Below are 17876 nucleotides of genomic sequence, written 5' to 3'. Positions count from 1 at the left end.
AAAAGTACTGGAGAAATTAATGGGACTAAAAGCTGATGAATCCCCTGGACCTGATGGCCTACATCTGTGGGTTCTAAAAGAGGTGGCTGCAGAGATAGTGGATGCATTGGTTTTGATCTTCCAAAATTCTCTAGATTCTAGAATGGTCCCAGTGGATTGGAAGGTAGCAAATGTAACCCCGCTATTCAAGAAAGGAGAGAGAGAGAAAACAGGGAACTACAGGCCAGTTAGCCTGACATCAGTAGTAGGGAAAATGCTAGAATCTATTATTAAGGACGTGATGACGGGGCACTTAGAAAATCATAATATGATTAGGCAGACTCAACATGGTTTTATGAAAGGGAAATCGTGTTTGACAAATCTACTAGAGTTTTTTGAGGATGTAACTAGCAGGGTATATAAGGGGGAACCAGTTGATGTAGTATGTTTGGATTTTCAAAAGGCATTTGATAAGGTGCCACACAAAAGGTTGTTACACAAGATAAGGGCTCATGGGGTATGGGGGTAATATATTAGCATGGATAGAGGATTGGTTAACGGACAGAAAACAGAGAGTAGGAATAAACAGGTCATTTTCAGGTTGGCAGGCTGTAACTAGTGGGGTGCCGCAAGGATCAGTGCTTGGGCCTCAGCTATTTACAATCTATTTAATGACTTAGATGAAGGGACCAAATGTAATGTATCCAAGTTTGCTGATGACACAAAGCCTTGTGAGGAGGACACACAGAGTCTGCAAAGGGATATAGACAGGTTAAGTGAGTGGGCAAGAAGGTGGCAGATGGAGTATAATGTGGGGAAATGTGAGGTTATTCACTTTGATAGGAAGAATAGAAAAACAGAATATTTTTTAAATGGTGAGAAACTATTAAATGTTGGTGTTCAGAGGGATTTGGGTGTCCTTGTACACGAAACACAGAAAGTTAACATGCAGGTATAGCGAGCAATTAGGAAGGCAAGTGGTATGTTGGCCTTTATTGAAAGGGGGTTGGAGTACAAGAGTAAGGAAATCTTGTTGCAATTGTACAGTGCTTTGGTGAGACCACACCCGGAGTACTGTGTACAGTTTTGGTCTCCTTACCTAAGGAAGGATATACTTGCCTTAGAGGCAGTGCAACGGAGGTTCACTAAATTAATTCCTGGGATGAGAGGGTTGTCCTATGAGGAAAGATTGAGTGGAATGGCCCTATACTGTCCGGAGTTTAGTAGAATGAGAGGTGAGCTCATTGAAACATATAAGATTCTGAGAGGGCTTGACAGGGTAGATGCTGAGTGGCTGTTTCCCCTGGCTGGAGAGTCTAGAACTAGGGGACATAGTCTCAGGATAAGGGGTCGGACATTTAGGACTGAGATGAGGAGAAACTTCTTTACTCAGAGGATTGTGAATCTTTGGAATTCTCTACCCCAGAGGGCTGTGGATGCTCAGTCATGGAGTATATTCAAGACTGAGATCGATAGATTTTTGGACACTACGGAATCAAGGGATACGGGGATCGGGCATCGGGCGGGAAAGTGGAGTTGAGGTCGAAGATCAGCCATATTGAATGGCAGAGCAGGCTCGAGGGGCCGTATGGCCTACTCCTGCTCCTATTTCTTGTGTTCTTATGCACTTGAAGTAACAGGCTCTGGTCTAGAAATTCAGGCATGCTCACATTTGGCATGCAGGAGTTGCGGGGGGGGTGGGTGGTGAACACCCTGTTCCGGAATGATGACGCCAAAGGTGCCCCCGATATTGGGCCTCAGGCCTCATCACAATGGAGCTGGTGGAGAGGAGACCAAGATCGAGCCGGAGCTAGTGTCTAAGCGGCCCTCGGGTAAGTGAAATCTGGGTTGGGGGTTGGATAGACAGTGAGCGAGGCAGAGTGTGTGGCAATATCTGTCAGGAGTGTTTTTCTGCCGTGAGGGGTACTCACTATTCTCATCAGTCACCACTGTATATGACACTTCATACTCTACGATCTGCCCGTTGGCTTCTGAAGGCTCGGCCCAGCTCAGTTGTGTTACTGTTGGTGAAATTACATTGAACGCCAACCTTCCCGGCTCGTTTGGTACTAAGAAGAGAGAACAAGATTGTTAGTGTTCCTCAGAGTTCACTGGGAGCATCGACAGAAAGTTACCTCAGTCACATTCTGGTATGCTAGCTGAAAGCATGGCCACCAATAATAGTTAGAGACAACAGAGAGGCGGGTTTTTTGATTGGGGCGGGGGGGAATGGGGGATGACGACAATGATTTTGAAATGGAAGGAACAGCACCTGGGGAGAGGGAACCATTTACAATAGATAGCATGGGGCCCAGGAAGGGAAGTTGGGTGGTCAGCAGTTTAGTGGGGTTGAGGAACATACATATGAACAGGAGCAGGCCATTCAGCCCCTTAAGCCTGTTCCACCACTCAATGAGATCATGGCTGATCTGTATCCTAACTCCATTTACCCACCTTGGCTCCATATCCCTTAATACCCTTGGCTAGCAAAAATCTATCGATCTCAGATTTAAAATTGAGCTCGCATCTACTGCTTTTTGTGGGAGAGAGTTCCACACTTCAACCACCCTTTGTGTGAAGAAGTGTTTTCTAACTTCCCTCCTGAATGGCCTGGCTCTGATTTTAGGGTTATGTCCCTTTGCCCCAGACTCCCCCACCAGCGGAAAAAGTATCTACCCTATTAATTTCTTTCAAAATCCTAAAAACCTCAATCAAATCACCCCATAATCTCCTATATTCCAGGGAATACAAGCCTAGTTTATGTAATCTCTCCTCATAATCTAACCCTTGGAGCCCTGGTAACATTCTGGTGAATCTGCGCTGCACTCCTTCCAAGGCCAATATATCCTTTCTAAGTTGTGATGCCCAGAACTGTACACAGTATTCCAGATGTGGTCTAACCAGGGCTTTGTATAGCTGTAGCAAAACTTCCTCCCCTTTATATTCTAGCCCTCTAATTATAAAGGCTGACATTCCATTAGCAGGGATCAGTAATTAGATTTGATGGATGAGCTTGGAGAGGGTATGGAGGTAAAGGAGAGAGAGAGAGAGAGCGATTGAGGACTCATTGTTAAGAGTGGTAGGGGGAGTAGGGTGGAGTTTGGCCTAGTGGGTAAGGGGAAGGAAGGAAGCAGCTGAATGGATAATCTCTAACATGGTGATAAAGAAATCCATGAACTCCTCTCACTTGTTGGAGGTGCGGGTGGAGGGAGCAGGGGAGAGGAAGTTGACTGTTGGTAGTGGAGTAAAGAAGCCGGGGAATTATCTTTGCATTCCAGGATGATCCTGGAGCAGTGGACAGTTTTGGTAGAGGGAGAGCCAGACCCGGTAGAGCTTGATGTGGGCAAGCCAGATCTGGCAATGGATGGGGCTACACCAGGAGTTGGGGGTGCGGAGGATTTTGCTGGGAATGAGAACATCGAAGCTGGAGGTGAGGGAACGGCGAAGCACATCGACGGCCACAGAGATCTAATGGAGGGCTAAAGGCTCAGCAGATGGGTGTTTGAAAGTGCTATTGTAAGCAACATGGGAGAGAGTGTTTTCCAGGGGGTGGATGGGGTTAAGGCACGGAGAGACTTCTTGGTGGTGAGAGATACAAAGAAGTGGTCGGAGACGTCTTGTCAATGTTCGAGACTATGGGACTAGGGAGGCCTCGGGAGATGGGTAGGAGAGTTTATGCGGAGGGAGAGGTTTGGGGGGATGGGAGGCTGATGAATTCATCCATCTCAACACCATTAATCTCTCTCTCAGAGGCACTGACCCCACTGGAGTTAGGGTGGGTGGGTTAGCTAAAGGACAACTCATTAGCATGGGGCAGGCGGCCACAAGCACCATTACGGGCAAATCTCTTGGGCCCGCCTGCTCCATACCCATCAGAGTGGGGGGCGGGGAGGGGGGTTCCCAGGTAGCTTCCCACCTGACCTCGACAATCCTCTTATTGTCCCTCTGAGCAAAGATCTGGTAAAGAACTTTCTTAAATCGAACCCTTTGGGGGTCCAAGCTGCTTGCCAGGCCTGGATCCCGCCAAAGGGTTCGATTTAACCTGGAAAAGTGCGAGGTGATGCACTTTGGAGGGACTAACAAGGCAAGGGAATACACAATGAATGGGAGGACCCTAGGCAAGACAGAGGGTCAGAGGGATCTTGGTGTGCAAGTTCACAGATCCCTGAAGGCGGCGGAACAGGTAGATAAGGTGGTAAAGAAGGCATATGGGATACTTGCCTTTATTAGCCGAGGCAGAGAATATAAGAGCAAGGAGGTTATGATGGAGCTGTATAAAACACTGGTTAGGCCACAGCTGGAGTACTGTGTGCAGTTCTGGTCGCCACACTACAGGAAGGATGTGATCGCTTTGGAGAGGGTGCAGAGGAGATTCATCAGGATGTTACCAGGGCTGGAGCGCTTCAGCTATGAAGAGAGACTGGGAAGATTGGGTTTGTTTTCCTTGGAGCAGAGGAGGCTGAGGGGGAACATGATTGAGGTGTACAAAATTATGAGGGGCACAGATAGGATGGATACTAAGGAGCTTTTTCCCTTCGTTGAGGGTTCTATAACAAGGGGACATAGATTCAAGGTAAAAGGCGGGAGGTTTAGAGGGGATTTGAGAAAGAACTTTTTCACCCAGAGGGTGGTTGGAGTCTGGAACTCACTGCCTGAAAGGGTTGTGGAGGCAGGAACCCTCACAACATTCAAGAAGCATTTGGATGAGCACTTGAAATGCCATAGCATACAAGGCTACGGACCAAATGCTGGAATATGGGATTAGAGTAGACAGGGCTGATGGCCGGCGCGGACACGATGGGCCGAAGGGCCTCTATCCGTGCTGTATAACTCTATGACTCTATGACTCTATGACATGGACAATTATGGAGATCTGTACACCTCCACGCACTTGGCGTGCTGGCCACTGCACTAACGCGGGGTCTCCACTCCGGTGGAGGGTGGAGGAGCAGCAACTCCTGTCTTAGGAAGGCCCAGCCCCTGGCCCCACCCCCACCTCCACTCCACCCATCAGAGGCACTGAGGAAACTCCCGGAAACTGCTTCTCCGCTCGTCTCCCACCTAAACCTCCGTGTAATTTCGGGACTCTATACAGGCAAAGAACAAGAGCGGTATCGGGGCTAGTTTTATCTTTTGGATGAGATGTCTGCCCTCTCAATTGGACGTAAAAGATCCCACGGTACTATTTCAAAGAAGGCCGTTCAGAGGTGATGTCACACAAAGAAGAGTGGAAATCTGGAACTCCCTCCCCCCAAAAGGTTGTGGATGCTGGGGGTCAATTGAAAATTTCAAAACTGAGATTGATAGATTTTTGTTGGGCAAGGGTATTAAGGGTTAAGGAACCAAGGCGGGTAAATGGAGTTAAGACACAGATCAGCCATGATCTAACTGAACGGAGTATCAGGCTCAAAGGGCTGAACGGCCTTCTCCTGTTCCTATGTAAGAGCAGGGGAGTTCTCCCCGGTGTTCTGGCCAATATCTATCCCTCAACCAACACCACTAAAACAGATTATCTGGTTATTTTCACACTGTTGTTTGTGGGATCTTGCTGTGCGCAAATTGGCTGCCACGTTTCTTATATTACAACAGTGACTACACTTCAAAAGTGCTTCATTGACTGGAAAGCGCTTTGGGAGGTCCTGAGATCGTGAAAGGCGCTGCAAAAATGCAAGTTCTTACTTTCTTAATATCGTTCAGAGGTAACTTACAATCTTCCGGTGTGAGACACTTAACGACCTCAGAGCGAGGACCAGCACCCAGAGCGTTGTAGGCAAGGACGTTCATCTCGTAGTCACAGTACGGGTAGAGATTGGTGAGTTCGGCAGAGGGCGCGGTTGTGTTTATGACCTGAGAAGAATTCTCATCCCCTTCAATCCAATAGGTTACCTGCACAAGAAGGAGTCCTGGTTACTTCACCGGATCCATCCAGCTTCCCTGGGATAATGGCATTGACCGTTGTTGACATTCAAACGGACGCAGCATTAATCAAACTGTTCACATGGCCAGGGCAAACTCATAGAATCGTAGAAGGATACAGCACAGAAGGAGGCCATTTGGTCCATCGTACCTGTGCCAGCTCTTTGGTAGAGCTATCCAAACAGCCCCACTCCCTCACTCTTTCCCCATAGCCCTTCACATTTTGCCCTTTCAAGGGATACAACCAGAAGAGTGACCGTCGGCGGGAATTTCCTCGGAGCGTCTCCCACTCAACCACTCTAACTTTGGTGGAAGTTCGGCCTGAATGGGGTTTCCGCCAAATTTACGGCCCCCTGGGGAAATTCCCGGTAAAGGTCTCTGTCACAGAGGCCACGCTATACGGGGTTGTGTCTGGAGTCCGTTTTGAGGTCGAAACACAGCAGTATCTGGGAAATGTCAACATTAAGCTCAGACTGTCAAGGTACAGGTTGGTGTCATTAAAGGTAGTTTTCTGTTCTGTAACTATGTGGATTATGGTAGTGTGGTGGTTTTGTTACTGGGCTAGTAATCCAGAGGCCTGGACTAATAATCCAGAGAGCGTGAGTTCAAATCCCACAGTTTGAGAATTTGAATTTAGTTTAACAAATCTCAAAATAAAAAACTGGTATCAGTAAAAATGACCATGAAACTGTTGGATTTGTCGTAAAAACCCAACTGGTTCAGTAATGTCCTTCAGAGAAAGAAATCTGCCGTCCTTACCCGGTCTGGCCTATATGTGACTTCAATTAACTCCAGGTTGACTCTTAACTTTGTTCTGAAGTGGCCTAACAAGACACTCAAGCCAACTTGTCAAGGACATCTAGGGATGGGCAATAGATGCCAGTAATGCCCCTATCCCAAGAATGAATTTTTAAAAAATGTAGTTCTAACCTTCTGGTAGATCAATCTATCCACCTTACAGTGATATATTTACCTTTTCTGTAAGATGTAAGTAGACAGCCTGAGGCCAATCATGGAGCTTTCACCCACTGGTACCACAGAGACAGCAAGTCTTTGGAAGTCTTGAAAGAGATATGAGGTAAGGGTGTGCAGCTGACGGTATAATTACCGTATTATTGTCACAGGAAGTTCGGACAATCGAAGGTTGCTACTGAACTCAGCAACTGTAACGTGAGGTTACCCACAGCCCTCGCATCACCGCCACACGTGTTGTCTGTGAGAATCATTTCCTCTAATGAATCTATAAGCGAAGGCTTTGCATCTACATAGACTGTTCAGCACAGTAACAGGCCATTCGGCCCGAATTGTCTATGCCAGTGTTTTTATGCTCCCCGCAAGCCTCCACCCACCCCTCTTCATCTAATCCTATCAGCATTTCCTTCTATTCCTTTCTCCTTCCTGTTTATCAAGGTTTTCCTTAAATGCATCTGTACTATTCGCCTCAACTACTCCTTGTATGAACATAAGAACATAAGAAATAGGAGCAGAAGTAGGCCATCCGGCCCCTCGAGCCTGCTCCGCCATTCACAAGATCATGGCTGATCTTCTACCTCAACGTCATTTTTCTGCACCATCCCCATATCCCAATGACTGAGCCTCCACAGCCCTCTGAGGGGCGAGAATTCCAAAGATTCACCACCCTCTGAGTGAAGAAATTTCTCCTCATCTCAGTCCTAAATGGACTACCCCGTATCCTGAGACTGTGACCCCTGGTTCTCCCTGCATCTACCCTGTCGAGCCCTGTAAGAATTTTGTATGTTTCAATGAGATCACCTCTCATTCTTCTAAACTCTAGAGAATACAGGCCTAGTCTACTCAATAGCAGTGAGTTCCACATTCTAACCACTCTCTGGGTAAAGAAATTTCTCCTGAATTCTTAATGGATTTATTGATGACTATCTTATATTTATGGCCCCTAGATTTGGACTTCCCCAGATCTGAAAAGGTCACAGCTCAGTACCACAGCTATCTACTGATACTATGTATGGTCTCTTCAGAAGACACTGGGCTAGAAATTGGGTTGTGTAGAGCCCGTTGTTTCGGCGCTACGCGGCCTCTTGAAGTGCCAAGATGGCGTCATGGCTGCGCATGCACGTTTTCAGTGTGGCGTGTGCAGGATGCCATCTTGGTATAGGTAGTGGCGTATGTGCAAATACCGAACGCCGGCAACAAGTGAAGTAAGGAGAAAATGGTTACAATCAGTGTGCAACGTTGATTTAAAGTGATAGACACCATTTTGGGACTTAATGCTCAACTCAACGCACTGTCTTAACCCCGACCATCTGAACATATCTTAGAATGCCTGGAGGACCCCCACCAGCGCTATTTAAAGGGACTGTGCAGGATTTACAGGTTAGTTGCTGGATTATTGCTTCTGTCTGCTCTTGCATTTATTACTGTTTTTGGAGGTCTCCCATACTTTGATACTAGGACACGGGGACATAGCCTAAAAATTAGAGCCAGGACGTGCAGGGGTGAAGTTAGGAAATGCTTCTATACGCTAAGGGTGGGAGAAGTTTGGAACGCTCTTCTGCAAATGGCAGTTGATGCTAGCTCAATTGTGAATTCTAAATCTGAAATTGATAGATTTCTGTGAACCAAGGAATATGGGGCTAAGGCGGGTGTATGGAGTTAGGTCACAGACCAACCATGATCTCTGAATAGAGGAACAGGCTCAAGGGGCTAAATGCCACGGCCACTTGCTGCCTCCTGTTATGTGCCACCTTCGCCTGCAAGAAAGCGAGACATGGTCTGGATGATGTGCCCATCATGGTTGAATAGCTGCCAGTGTGTGTGGCCTGTGAGTTGTGGGTGGGCGGCTTGCAACAGTGGTAGTTTGTAAGGGTGAGAGGAAGCATCTAATTGCCAAGTTGAGTACTGATGGAAAGAGTTTATTGGTAGGTGGGTGATGGGGGCGTAGTGTGTGGAGCAGTGGATGCGGCTAGTGGTGCAGTTGGTAGGAGATGCTGCTTAACAATTAAGCCCACTCACCTTGTGTCAAAGCATTGAACTTCTTCCTGCACTGCATCCATGGTCATGATGCTATGTGCCTGGCACTGACTTCATCCCCCGCTGCCTCCCACTGCCTTTTGGGCATATGTCTGGAGGGCCTCTTGCCCCCACCCCCCCACCCCCAACTGCGGATATTGGATGTCTCTCCTTCTGTTCGCCTCTTTCACCAAGGTCTCTAGTGCATCATCAGAGAACCTTGGTGGACGCACTCTCGCAGGCCTGGTACAAACTCAGGTCAGCAGATTGGTGAGGTCTGGCATGCAGATTGGAGGATGTGGGATTTAGTAGTGTGCAACCTTTATTCAATGTTTTAACATAACTCATCAATGTGTGAACATAGGGATGGAACCCGCATCTGTGTTTTGCATGTGCGATGTCTGATCTCCGTTCAGAGTCCGTGCAGATAGTAGACTGTTATTCTTAGCAAATAACAGGTACCAGCTACCTTTAAGAGATTTTAAAAGACATCTTCCCTTTAAGAGATTGGGGCTCTCCTGCTGGTGGAAAGTGAAAATTGCATTGAATCCTCATGTCAATGCTGATTTCCAACGCTGATTGCCGGTAATTCCTCAAGCCTGATGAAAGTCCCATCCTGCCTGCGTAGGGGCCATTGGGCGCGGGTTAATAATGGATCGCGCTACCCGCGCCCAATAATAGGCCTTATCGATTTCCCCCCCCCCCCCCAATAGTTCCCAGCTGCTCTCTCTAGTATTCCCCAACAGTCTCTTTGAGGCTGGTACTGCGTGCTCACACCCTGACCAATAGCCTTGCTGCTCACACCCTGACCAATAGCCTTGCTGCTCACACCCTGACCAGTAGCCTTGCTGCTTACACCCTGACCAATAGTCTTGCTGCTCACACCCTGACCAATAGCCTTGCTGCTTACACCCTGACCAATAGCCTTGCTGCTTACACCCTGACCAATAGCCTTGCTGCTGACGGTGATCCCTTACCTTGTATCCAGATGGCCGGCCGGGAGGCGGGATCCAATTCATGTGGATTCTCTTGCTGTCGATTGGCTGAGCTTTGACACTGGTGGGTGGTGAGTCAATGGAGATGGCAGCTTGCTTGAGGGGAATCATTGCTTGATTTACTGTAATGTCAGAGACCAGGAGATGTTACCAAAAGACCTTGATTTTTTTGAACTTGCCAGTGTGTCCACTGACTGAACATAAGATCATAAGAAATAGGAGTAGGAGTAGGCCATCTGACCCCTCGAGCCTGCTCCGCCGTTCAATAGATCATGGCTGATCTTCGACCTCAACGCCATTTTCCCGCACCATCCCCGTATCCCTTGATGCCTTTAATATCTAGAAATCTATCGATCTCTGTTTTGAATGTACTCAATGACTGAGCCTCCACAGCCCTCTGGGGTAGAGAATTCCAAAGATTCGCCACCCTCTGAGTGAAGAAATTTCTCCTCATCTCAGTCCTAAATGGCCTGCCCCTTATTCTGAGACTGTGACCCCTGGTTCCAGACTCCCCAGCCAGGGGAAACATCCTCCCCGCATCTACCCTGTCGAGCCCTATAATAATTTTGTATGTTTCAATGAGATCACCTCTCATTCTTCTAAACTCCAGAGAATACAGGCCGAGTCTACTCAATCTCTCCTCATACGACAATCCTGCCATCCCAGGAATCAGTCTGGTGAACCTTCTTTGCACTCCCTCTATGGCAAGTATATCTTTTCTTAGGTAAGGAGACCAAAATTGTACACAATAGTCCAGGTGTGGTCTCACCAAGGGCCCTAGATAATTGCAGTAAGATATCTTTACTCCTGTACTCAAATCCTCTTGTAATAAAGGCCAACATACCATTTGCCTTCCTAATTGCTTGCTCCAACTGCAGACTGTAGAAGTATGGCTCGATGGGGAGCAAACCTTTCCTGCTACCGTGGAGTTTGCACCATTTTTATCTATGTCCCCATGAATTGTTCTCCACTTCCATTTGAAGCAGAAGAGACAGCACCGTATGCACACACACCCTCAGGATAACTCAGGTCACTGCGCATAAGCTGGTGGCCACACCAGGAGAGAAACCGACAGACCTTGGAGACATTGGCACTTGTTTCATGTTCTAGTGTCAGCCGTGGCTCAGTTGGAAGCACTCTCACCTCTGAGTCACGAACGTTATGGGTTCAAGTTTCACTCCAGATACTTGAGTATGAAATCAAGGCTGACACTCTCAGTGCAGTACTGAGGGAGTGCTGCAATGTCGGAGGTGCCGTCTTTCAGGTGAGACATTAAACTGAGGCCATGCCTGCCCTCTCAGGTGGATGTAAAAGATTCCATGGCTCTATTTCGAAGAAGAGCAGGGGAGTTCTCCCCAGTGTCCTGGCCAATATTTATCCCTCAACCAACATCACTAAAACAGATTATCTGGTCATTACCTCATTGCCGCATTTCCTCCATTACAACAGGACGTGAGGTTGTGAAAGGCGCTATATAAATGCGAGTCTTTCTCTTAGGTGTTCTTTTAGCAGCGGCTTGTATTTCTCCTCAACTACAGGAAGGCATCTCAAAGTGAACAGAGGGAGAACAATCGAGGGATGGACACAAAGACAAAGGAACAGGTCTTGAGGAGGTTTTTGAAAGGGAGGGAGGTGGTGAGGCGAAGAGGTTGGAGGAGTCCCAGTCCTGACCCAGTGCCCACACCTGAAATTTTAAACCCTCTTTTACAAGAGAGGTTGTATAACCTCTCATCTATCCAAGCCCACCTGAGCAAAAACAATATCAGAAAAGATGACTGCTCCTAAACAGCCCTGAATATTCATTCTCGGCAAGGCCGGCATTTATTGCCCATCCCTGGTTGCCCTGAGAAGGTGATGGTGGGCTTTCTTGAACCGCTGGTGTCTTTGTAGCAGTTTTAATACAACTAAGTGGGTTTGCTTGACCACTTCAGAGGGCAGGTAAGAGTCAAGCACATTGGTGTGGGACTGGAGTCACATATAGACCCAGACTGGGTAAGGACGGCAGGTTTCCTTCCCTAAAGGACAGCAGTGAACCAGATGGGTTTTTACAACAATCAGACAGCTTCATGGTCACTTTTACTGGTGCCAGCTTTTTATTTTCAGATTTTTAAAAACTGAATTCAAATTCTCAAAGTGCCATCAGGGGCGAAGTTAGAACAGTGTAACACAAGCAATCGGTGTGTCAGTGAGTGAGTGTGTGAACATGAGAGAGTGTGTGTCAATGAGTGAGTGTGGGAGAATGAGTGTGAGCGAGTGTGAGTGAACATGAGAGAGTGTGTGTCAGTGAGAGAGCAGGGGAGTGTGAGTGTGAGTGAATGTGAGTGTGTGTCAGTGAGTGAGTGTGAGTGAATATGAGAGTGTGTCAGTGAGTGAGTGTGAGAAAACGTGAGTGTGTGTCAGTGAGTGAGTGTGAGAGTGTGTGTCAGTGAGTGAGTGTGAGAGTGTGTGTCAGTGAGAGTGTGAGAGAACATGAGAGTGTGTGTCAGTGAGTGAGTGTGAGAGAATGTGAGAGAGTGTGTCAGTGAGTGAGTGTGAGAGTGTGTCAGTGAGTGTGAGAGAGTGTGTCAGTGAGTGAGCATGAGAGAATGTGAGAGTGTGTGTCAGTGAGTGAGTGTGAGAGAATGTGAGTGTGAGAATGTGTGTCAGTGAGTGAGTGTGAGAGAATGTGAGAGAGTGTGTCAGTGAGTGAGTGTGAGAGTGTGTCAGTGAGTGAGTGTGAGAGAATGTGAGAGTGTGTGTCAGTGAGTGTGTGAGAGTGTGTGTCAGTGAGTGAGTGTGAGAGAACATTAGAGTGTGTGTCAGTGAGTGAGTGTGAGAGAACATGAGAGTCTGTGTCAGTGAGTGAGTGTGAGAGTGTGTGTGAGTGAGTGTGAGAGTGTGTGTCAGTGAGTGAGTGTGAGAGAACGTGAGTGTGTGTCAGTGAGTGAGTGTGAGAGAATGTGAGAGAGTGTGTCAGTGAGTGAGTGTGAGAGTGTGTGTCAGTGAGTGAGTGTGAGAGAACGTGAGAGTGTGTGTCAGTGAGTGAGTGTGAGAGAACGTGAGAGTGTGTGTCAGTGAGTGAGTGTGAGAGAATGTGAGAGTGTGTGTCAGTGAGTGAGTGTGAGAGTGTGTATCAGTGAGTGAGTGTGAGAGAATGTGAGAGAGTGTGTCAGTGAGTGAGTGTGAGAGTGTGTGTTAATGAGTGAGTGTGAGAGAATGTGAGAGTGTGTGTCAGTGAGTGAGTGTGAGAGTGTGTGTCAGTGAGTGAGTGTGAGAGTGTGTGTCAGTGAGTGAGTGTGAGAGAATGTGAGAGAGTGTGTCAGTGAGTGAGTGTGAGAGTGTGTGTCAGTGAGTGAGTGTGAGAGTGTGTGTCAGTGAGTGAGTGTGAGAGAATGTGTCAGTGAGTGAGTGTGAGAGAATGTGAGAGAGTGTGTCAGTGAGTGAGTGTGAGAGTGTGTGTCAGTGAGTGAGTGTGAGAGTGTGTGTCAGTGAGTGAGCGTGGGACAATGAGTGTGAGTCATTGCTAAGAGTTGTAATCCAGGAGACACACAGCGGCCGGCAGTGAGTTCCAATCTTGGCACTCATCTTCTCACCCTCCCCATGCACCCTCCCACAGTCATGACCGGGGTGGGAAAAGGAGAAGGGGAAATTCAGTTCTTACAGACTGTAAGTACCACTCGACTATACAAGACCTCGTTGTAGCTAAAGCACGAAAATCTAGTTAATGAGTTGTCACACGTCTCATGTACTGAAATAACATGAGTGTTTCAAGACCTTTATAATCATTCGATGTCATTTACTCGTGTTATCTGTCAATTATCATTCGGTCAATTATTTACAGATTATTGCAAACGCACCTTTTCTTGATCGTATGTTTCTGGGTCTGACCACAGATTAAGTCGGTATATTTAGTATTGTTGTCTAGGAAAAATGTCGAATGTTAGTACAGGGTCCCACAAGCCAAACCCTGCTCCAGCCTGCTATGGTGGGATCTGAACACACGTTCTACTGGATTATTAGTCCAGGCCTATGGGTTACTAGCCCAGTAACCTAACCACTACACTACTGTACCCTAAAAAACAAAAAGGTAATCTTCCAGAGGAGGCAGTGAGGTCGAGAATGTCAACAAATAAAAACATGATTAAAAAATGGAGCTAAAGATCAGAGGTCGGTTGGAATAATGAGAGACATGTAGACAATCCTCTGCCCTCAGGGGCACTGCTCCCAGTACAGGGGCAGAGCTCAGACCCATCCCACAACACCTACTGATGGAGCTCAAAACTGACTTACAGTCATCCAGAGTGCGGCAGCGAGTGATGTCAGAGCGAGGACCAGAGCCCATAGCGTTGTAGGCGAGCACGTCCATTGCATAGTCGCAGCCCGGGTAGAGATTGGTGAGCTCGGCAGAAGTATTCTTTGTGTCTATGACCTGAGAGGCGAACTCATCATCTTCAGGCCAGTACTTCAGCTGGACAAAAACAAGGGAAGCATGGGTATCAGCCCAGTTAGTTATATTGCCCAGTTAGTTATCCTGCCCAGCTGGTTATCCCACCCAGCTGGTTATCCTGCCCAGTTAGTTATCCCCCCAGTTAGTTACCCCACCCAGCTGGTTATTCTGCCCAGTTAGTTATCCCACCCAGTTAGTTATCCCACCCAGCTGGTTACCCTGCCCAGCTGGTTACCCTGCCCATCTGGTTATCCTGCCCAGTTATTATCCCACCCAGCTGGTTATCCTGCCCAGCTGGTTATCCCCCCCAGGTAGTTATCCCCCCAGTTAGTTATCCCCCCTGTTAGTTATCCCACCCAGCTGGTTATCCCCCCAGTTAGTTATCCCCCCAGTTAGTTATCCCCCCAGTTAGTTATCCCCCCCAGCTGGTTATCCCACCCAGCAGCTCTGTGTGTAATATACAGTTTTGCTTGGGTTCCAGTTCTCCGTGCCCACGTGTTCTATGCCAGGCCCGGGTCTCTCCCTTGCTCCCTGCCCCATCCTTGTTGTTTTACCTTTGGTTTATTCACCTGGAAGAATCCAATGTCTCCCGGGATTTTGTTTTTAATACTGAATATTGATGAGCATCTAAAGTGTTGACAGCGTTGACACTGTCTAAGCTTATGCGGGATTTGGTGGGCAGTGTCCTGAGCCGGTGGGTCAGGTACCCCTGGGGGGTGCTCAGTCTTACCTTATATCCTGATGGTTCACCCATGGGCGGGCTCCAATTCACCCGGATCCTCTTGCTGTCGATCGCATGAGCTTTCACATTTAGAGGTGGGGAGTTAAGCGGAAGTAGTATGGATTCATTGAGATTCATCATTTGCTTCGCTGTAACATTAGACACAAGGATGCGTTAATAAATAACCACGGGGTCTCACCCTTCGAGTCAGTCAGCCACCTGATTATAGAAGAATGACTCAGTGGGTTTCTCACTCTGTGAAGCACCCACTAATTTTGTCCATGTCCTTACGAATGTCTCCCCTCCCCCGATTGGTGCACTATGAAAGAACACAACTAAATACATCCAATTCTGTGGAGAGCAAAAAGCCCCGCAGATAGACATACACACTGGTACACACACACATGCAGGTGCACGCACACGCGTGGGCACACACACGGGGGCACATACATGCAGGTACACACCCATGCAGGTACGCATACACACAGGTAAAAACACATGCCCATACACATATGCACGTACATATATGCAGCACACACACACATGTACACACATGCGCGCGTACACACACGCACATACACGCAGGTACACGTGTGCACATACACACATGCGGGTACACACAGGTGTGGGTACACACATACATGTGCATGTACATATAGACACATGTATACACATGTGCACACACGCACATACACGCATGCACATGCGCATGTACACGTGTGCAGGTACACACACATGCAGATACACACACATGCATAAACCCAAGTGCAGGTACATGCGTGCAGGTGCACACACATGCGGGTACACACACATGCTGGTACACACGCAAGTATACATGCACGCACATGCATGCGTACACATGCACATGCATGTAAACGCACAGCACACACACAAACACACATGCGCGTACACATGGTAATGTAGAGTGAGCTTTACTCTGTATCTAACCCGTGCTGTACCTGCCCTCGGATTGTTTGAGAAAATGTTCGATTCCCAGTACTGACATCCCTCAATCTGTGCAGCACATTAACTCACACACGTGGCAAAAGTCTCATTAACTGATTCAATAAAAGGAACCTCTAACGAGATGGTCGACCCAACGACACCCAATTGGTGGGTTTTGCGTAGTGACAATCCCGAAGAAAACTTGCCTGGCCATCCATGGGGATGATCCCAAACAGGGCTCCTCAGCTTCCGACTGTGACACACCAGGGAAGTTTAACCTGTAGTCACAGCTCAGTGCGTGAGACCCGAGGGTCAGGAGCCGGTACCATATAAAGACAGCCAGAGAGGGAGCTCTTGCTCTACTGGGTCCCTCAGATTCCCCCTGAACAGGTACAATATTGCACAGGTTTAGTCAGCTTGAGTCTTGAGTTACAGTTAGTGTAACATAAAGTGTAATTCAGCCATCTTCCCTTGACGATCGCTGAGGTGGGTAAGTCTGGGAGCAGCTTGGAGAAGCTCTCAGGTTCAATCCCAGACCAGGGTGGCAGTAGGAACACGAAGTTGGCCACAGCACCTTACGGCTCGGGAGGGAGCGAGTCCCCCTGATGGAAAGAGAATGAGTGTGTGTGCATGCAATTGGGTATGCATGCTGTACGTGTGTGCGTGCTTGTAGGTGCGTGTGTATGTAGGTGCATGTGTGTATGTGCATGTAGGTGCACGTGTGCATGTAAGTGCATGTATGTGCATCTAGGTATGTGTGCATGTAGGTGCTTGTGTGTGTGTGCATGTAGGTGCGTGTGTGTGTGTGCATGTAGGTGTGTGTGTGTGTGTGTGCATGTAGATGTTTGTGTGTGTGTGCATGTAGGTGTTTGTGTGCATGTAGGTGCGTGTGTGTGTGTGCATGTAGGTGTGTGTGTGTGTGCATGTAGGTGTGTGTGTGCATGTAGGTGTGTGTGCATGTAGGTGTGTGTGTGTGTGTGCATGTAGGTGCGTGTGTGTGTGTGTGCATGTAGATGTTTGTGTGTGTGTGCATGTAGGTGTTTGTGTGCATGTAGGTGCGTGTGTGTGTGTGCATGTAGGTGTGTGTGTGTGTGCATGTAGGTGTGTGTGTGCATGTAGGTGTGTGTGCATGTAGATGTGTGTGTGTGTGTGCATGTAGGTGTGTGTGTGTGTGTGCATGTAGGTGTGTGCGTGCATGTAGGTGTGTGTGTGCATGTAGGTGCGTGTGTGTGTGTGCATGTAGGTGTGTGCGTGCATGTAGGTGTGTGTGTGTGTGTGTGCATGTAGGTGTGTGTGTGCATGTAGGTGCGTGTGTGTGTGTGCATGTAGGTGTGTGTGTGTGTGTGTGTGCATGTAGGTGTGTGTGTGCATGTAGGTGCGTGTGTGTGTGTGCATGTAGGTGTGTGTGTGCATGTAGGTGTGTGTGTGCATGTAGGTGTTTGTGTGCATGTAGGTGCGTGTGTGTGTGTGCATGTAGGTGTGTGTGTGCATGTAGGTGCATGTGTGTGTGTGCATGTAGGTGTGTGTGTGTGTGTGTGTGTGTGCATGTAGGTGTGTGTGTGCATGTAGGTGCGTGTGTGTGTGTGCATGTAGGTGTGTGTGTGCATGTAGGTGTGTGTGTGCATGTAGGTGTTTGTGTGCATGTAGGTGCGTGTGTGTGTGTGCATGTAGGTGTGTGTGTGCATGTAGGTGTGTGTGCATGTAGGTGTGTGTGTGCATGTAGGTGTGTGTGTGCATGTAGGTGCGTGTGTGCATGTAGGTGTGTGTGTGCATGTAGGTGCGTGTGTGTGTGTGTCTGTGCATGTAGATGTTTGTGTGTGTGTGCATGTAGGTGTGTGTGTATGTAGGTGCACATGTGTATACACTTGTTAAGTGAGGACAGAATTGGACTCATCTGCAGCGATGC

At 48.0% G+C, this 17876-nt stretch overlaps 1 protein-coding gene across 1 annotated transcript in view; it reads right to left on the bottom strand.

Annotated features, from left to right (window-relative positions):
• Positions 1–17876, bottom strand: part of itgb4 (integrin, beta 4) — a 136798-nt gene that overhangs the window by 39045 nt on the left and 79877 nt on the right. The window contains 5 exon segments of the mRNA XM_068004453.1: positions 1911–2048; positions 5688–5865; positions 9861–10000; positions 14148–14325; positions 15035–15174. Of these exon segments, the coding sequence (XP_067860554.1) occupies positions 1911–2048; positions 5688–5865; positions 9861–10000; positions 14148–14325; positions 15035–15174 (774 nt within the window).

Source organism: Heptranchias perlo, chromosome 23, assembly GCF_035084215.1.
Source record: "Heptranchias perlo isolate sHepPer1 chromosome 23, sHepPer1.hap1, whole genome shotgun sequence".
In the NCBI taxonomy this organism is placed as follows: domain Eukaryota; kingdom Metazoa; phylum Chordata; class Chondrichthyes; order Hexanchiformes; family Hexanchidae; genus Heptranchias; species Heptranchias perlo.
The sequence above is the reverse complement of the archived record's forward strand: the minus strand, read 5'-3'. Positions and strand labels throughout refer to the sequence as shown.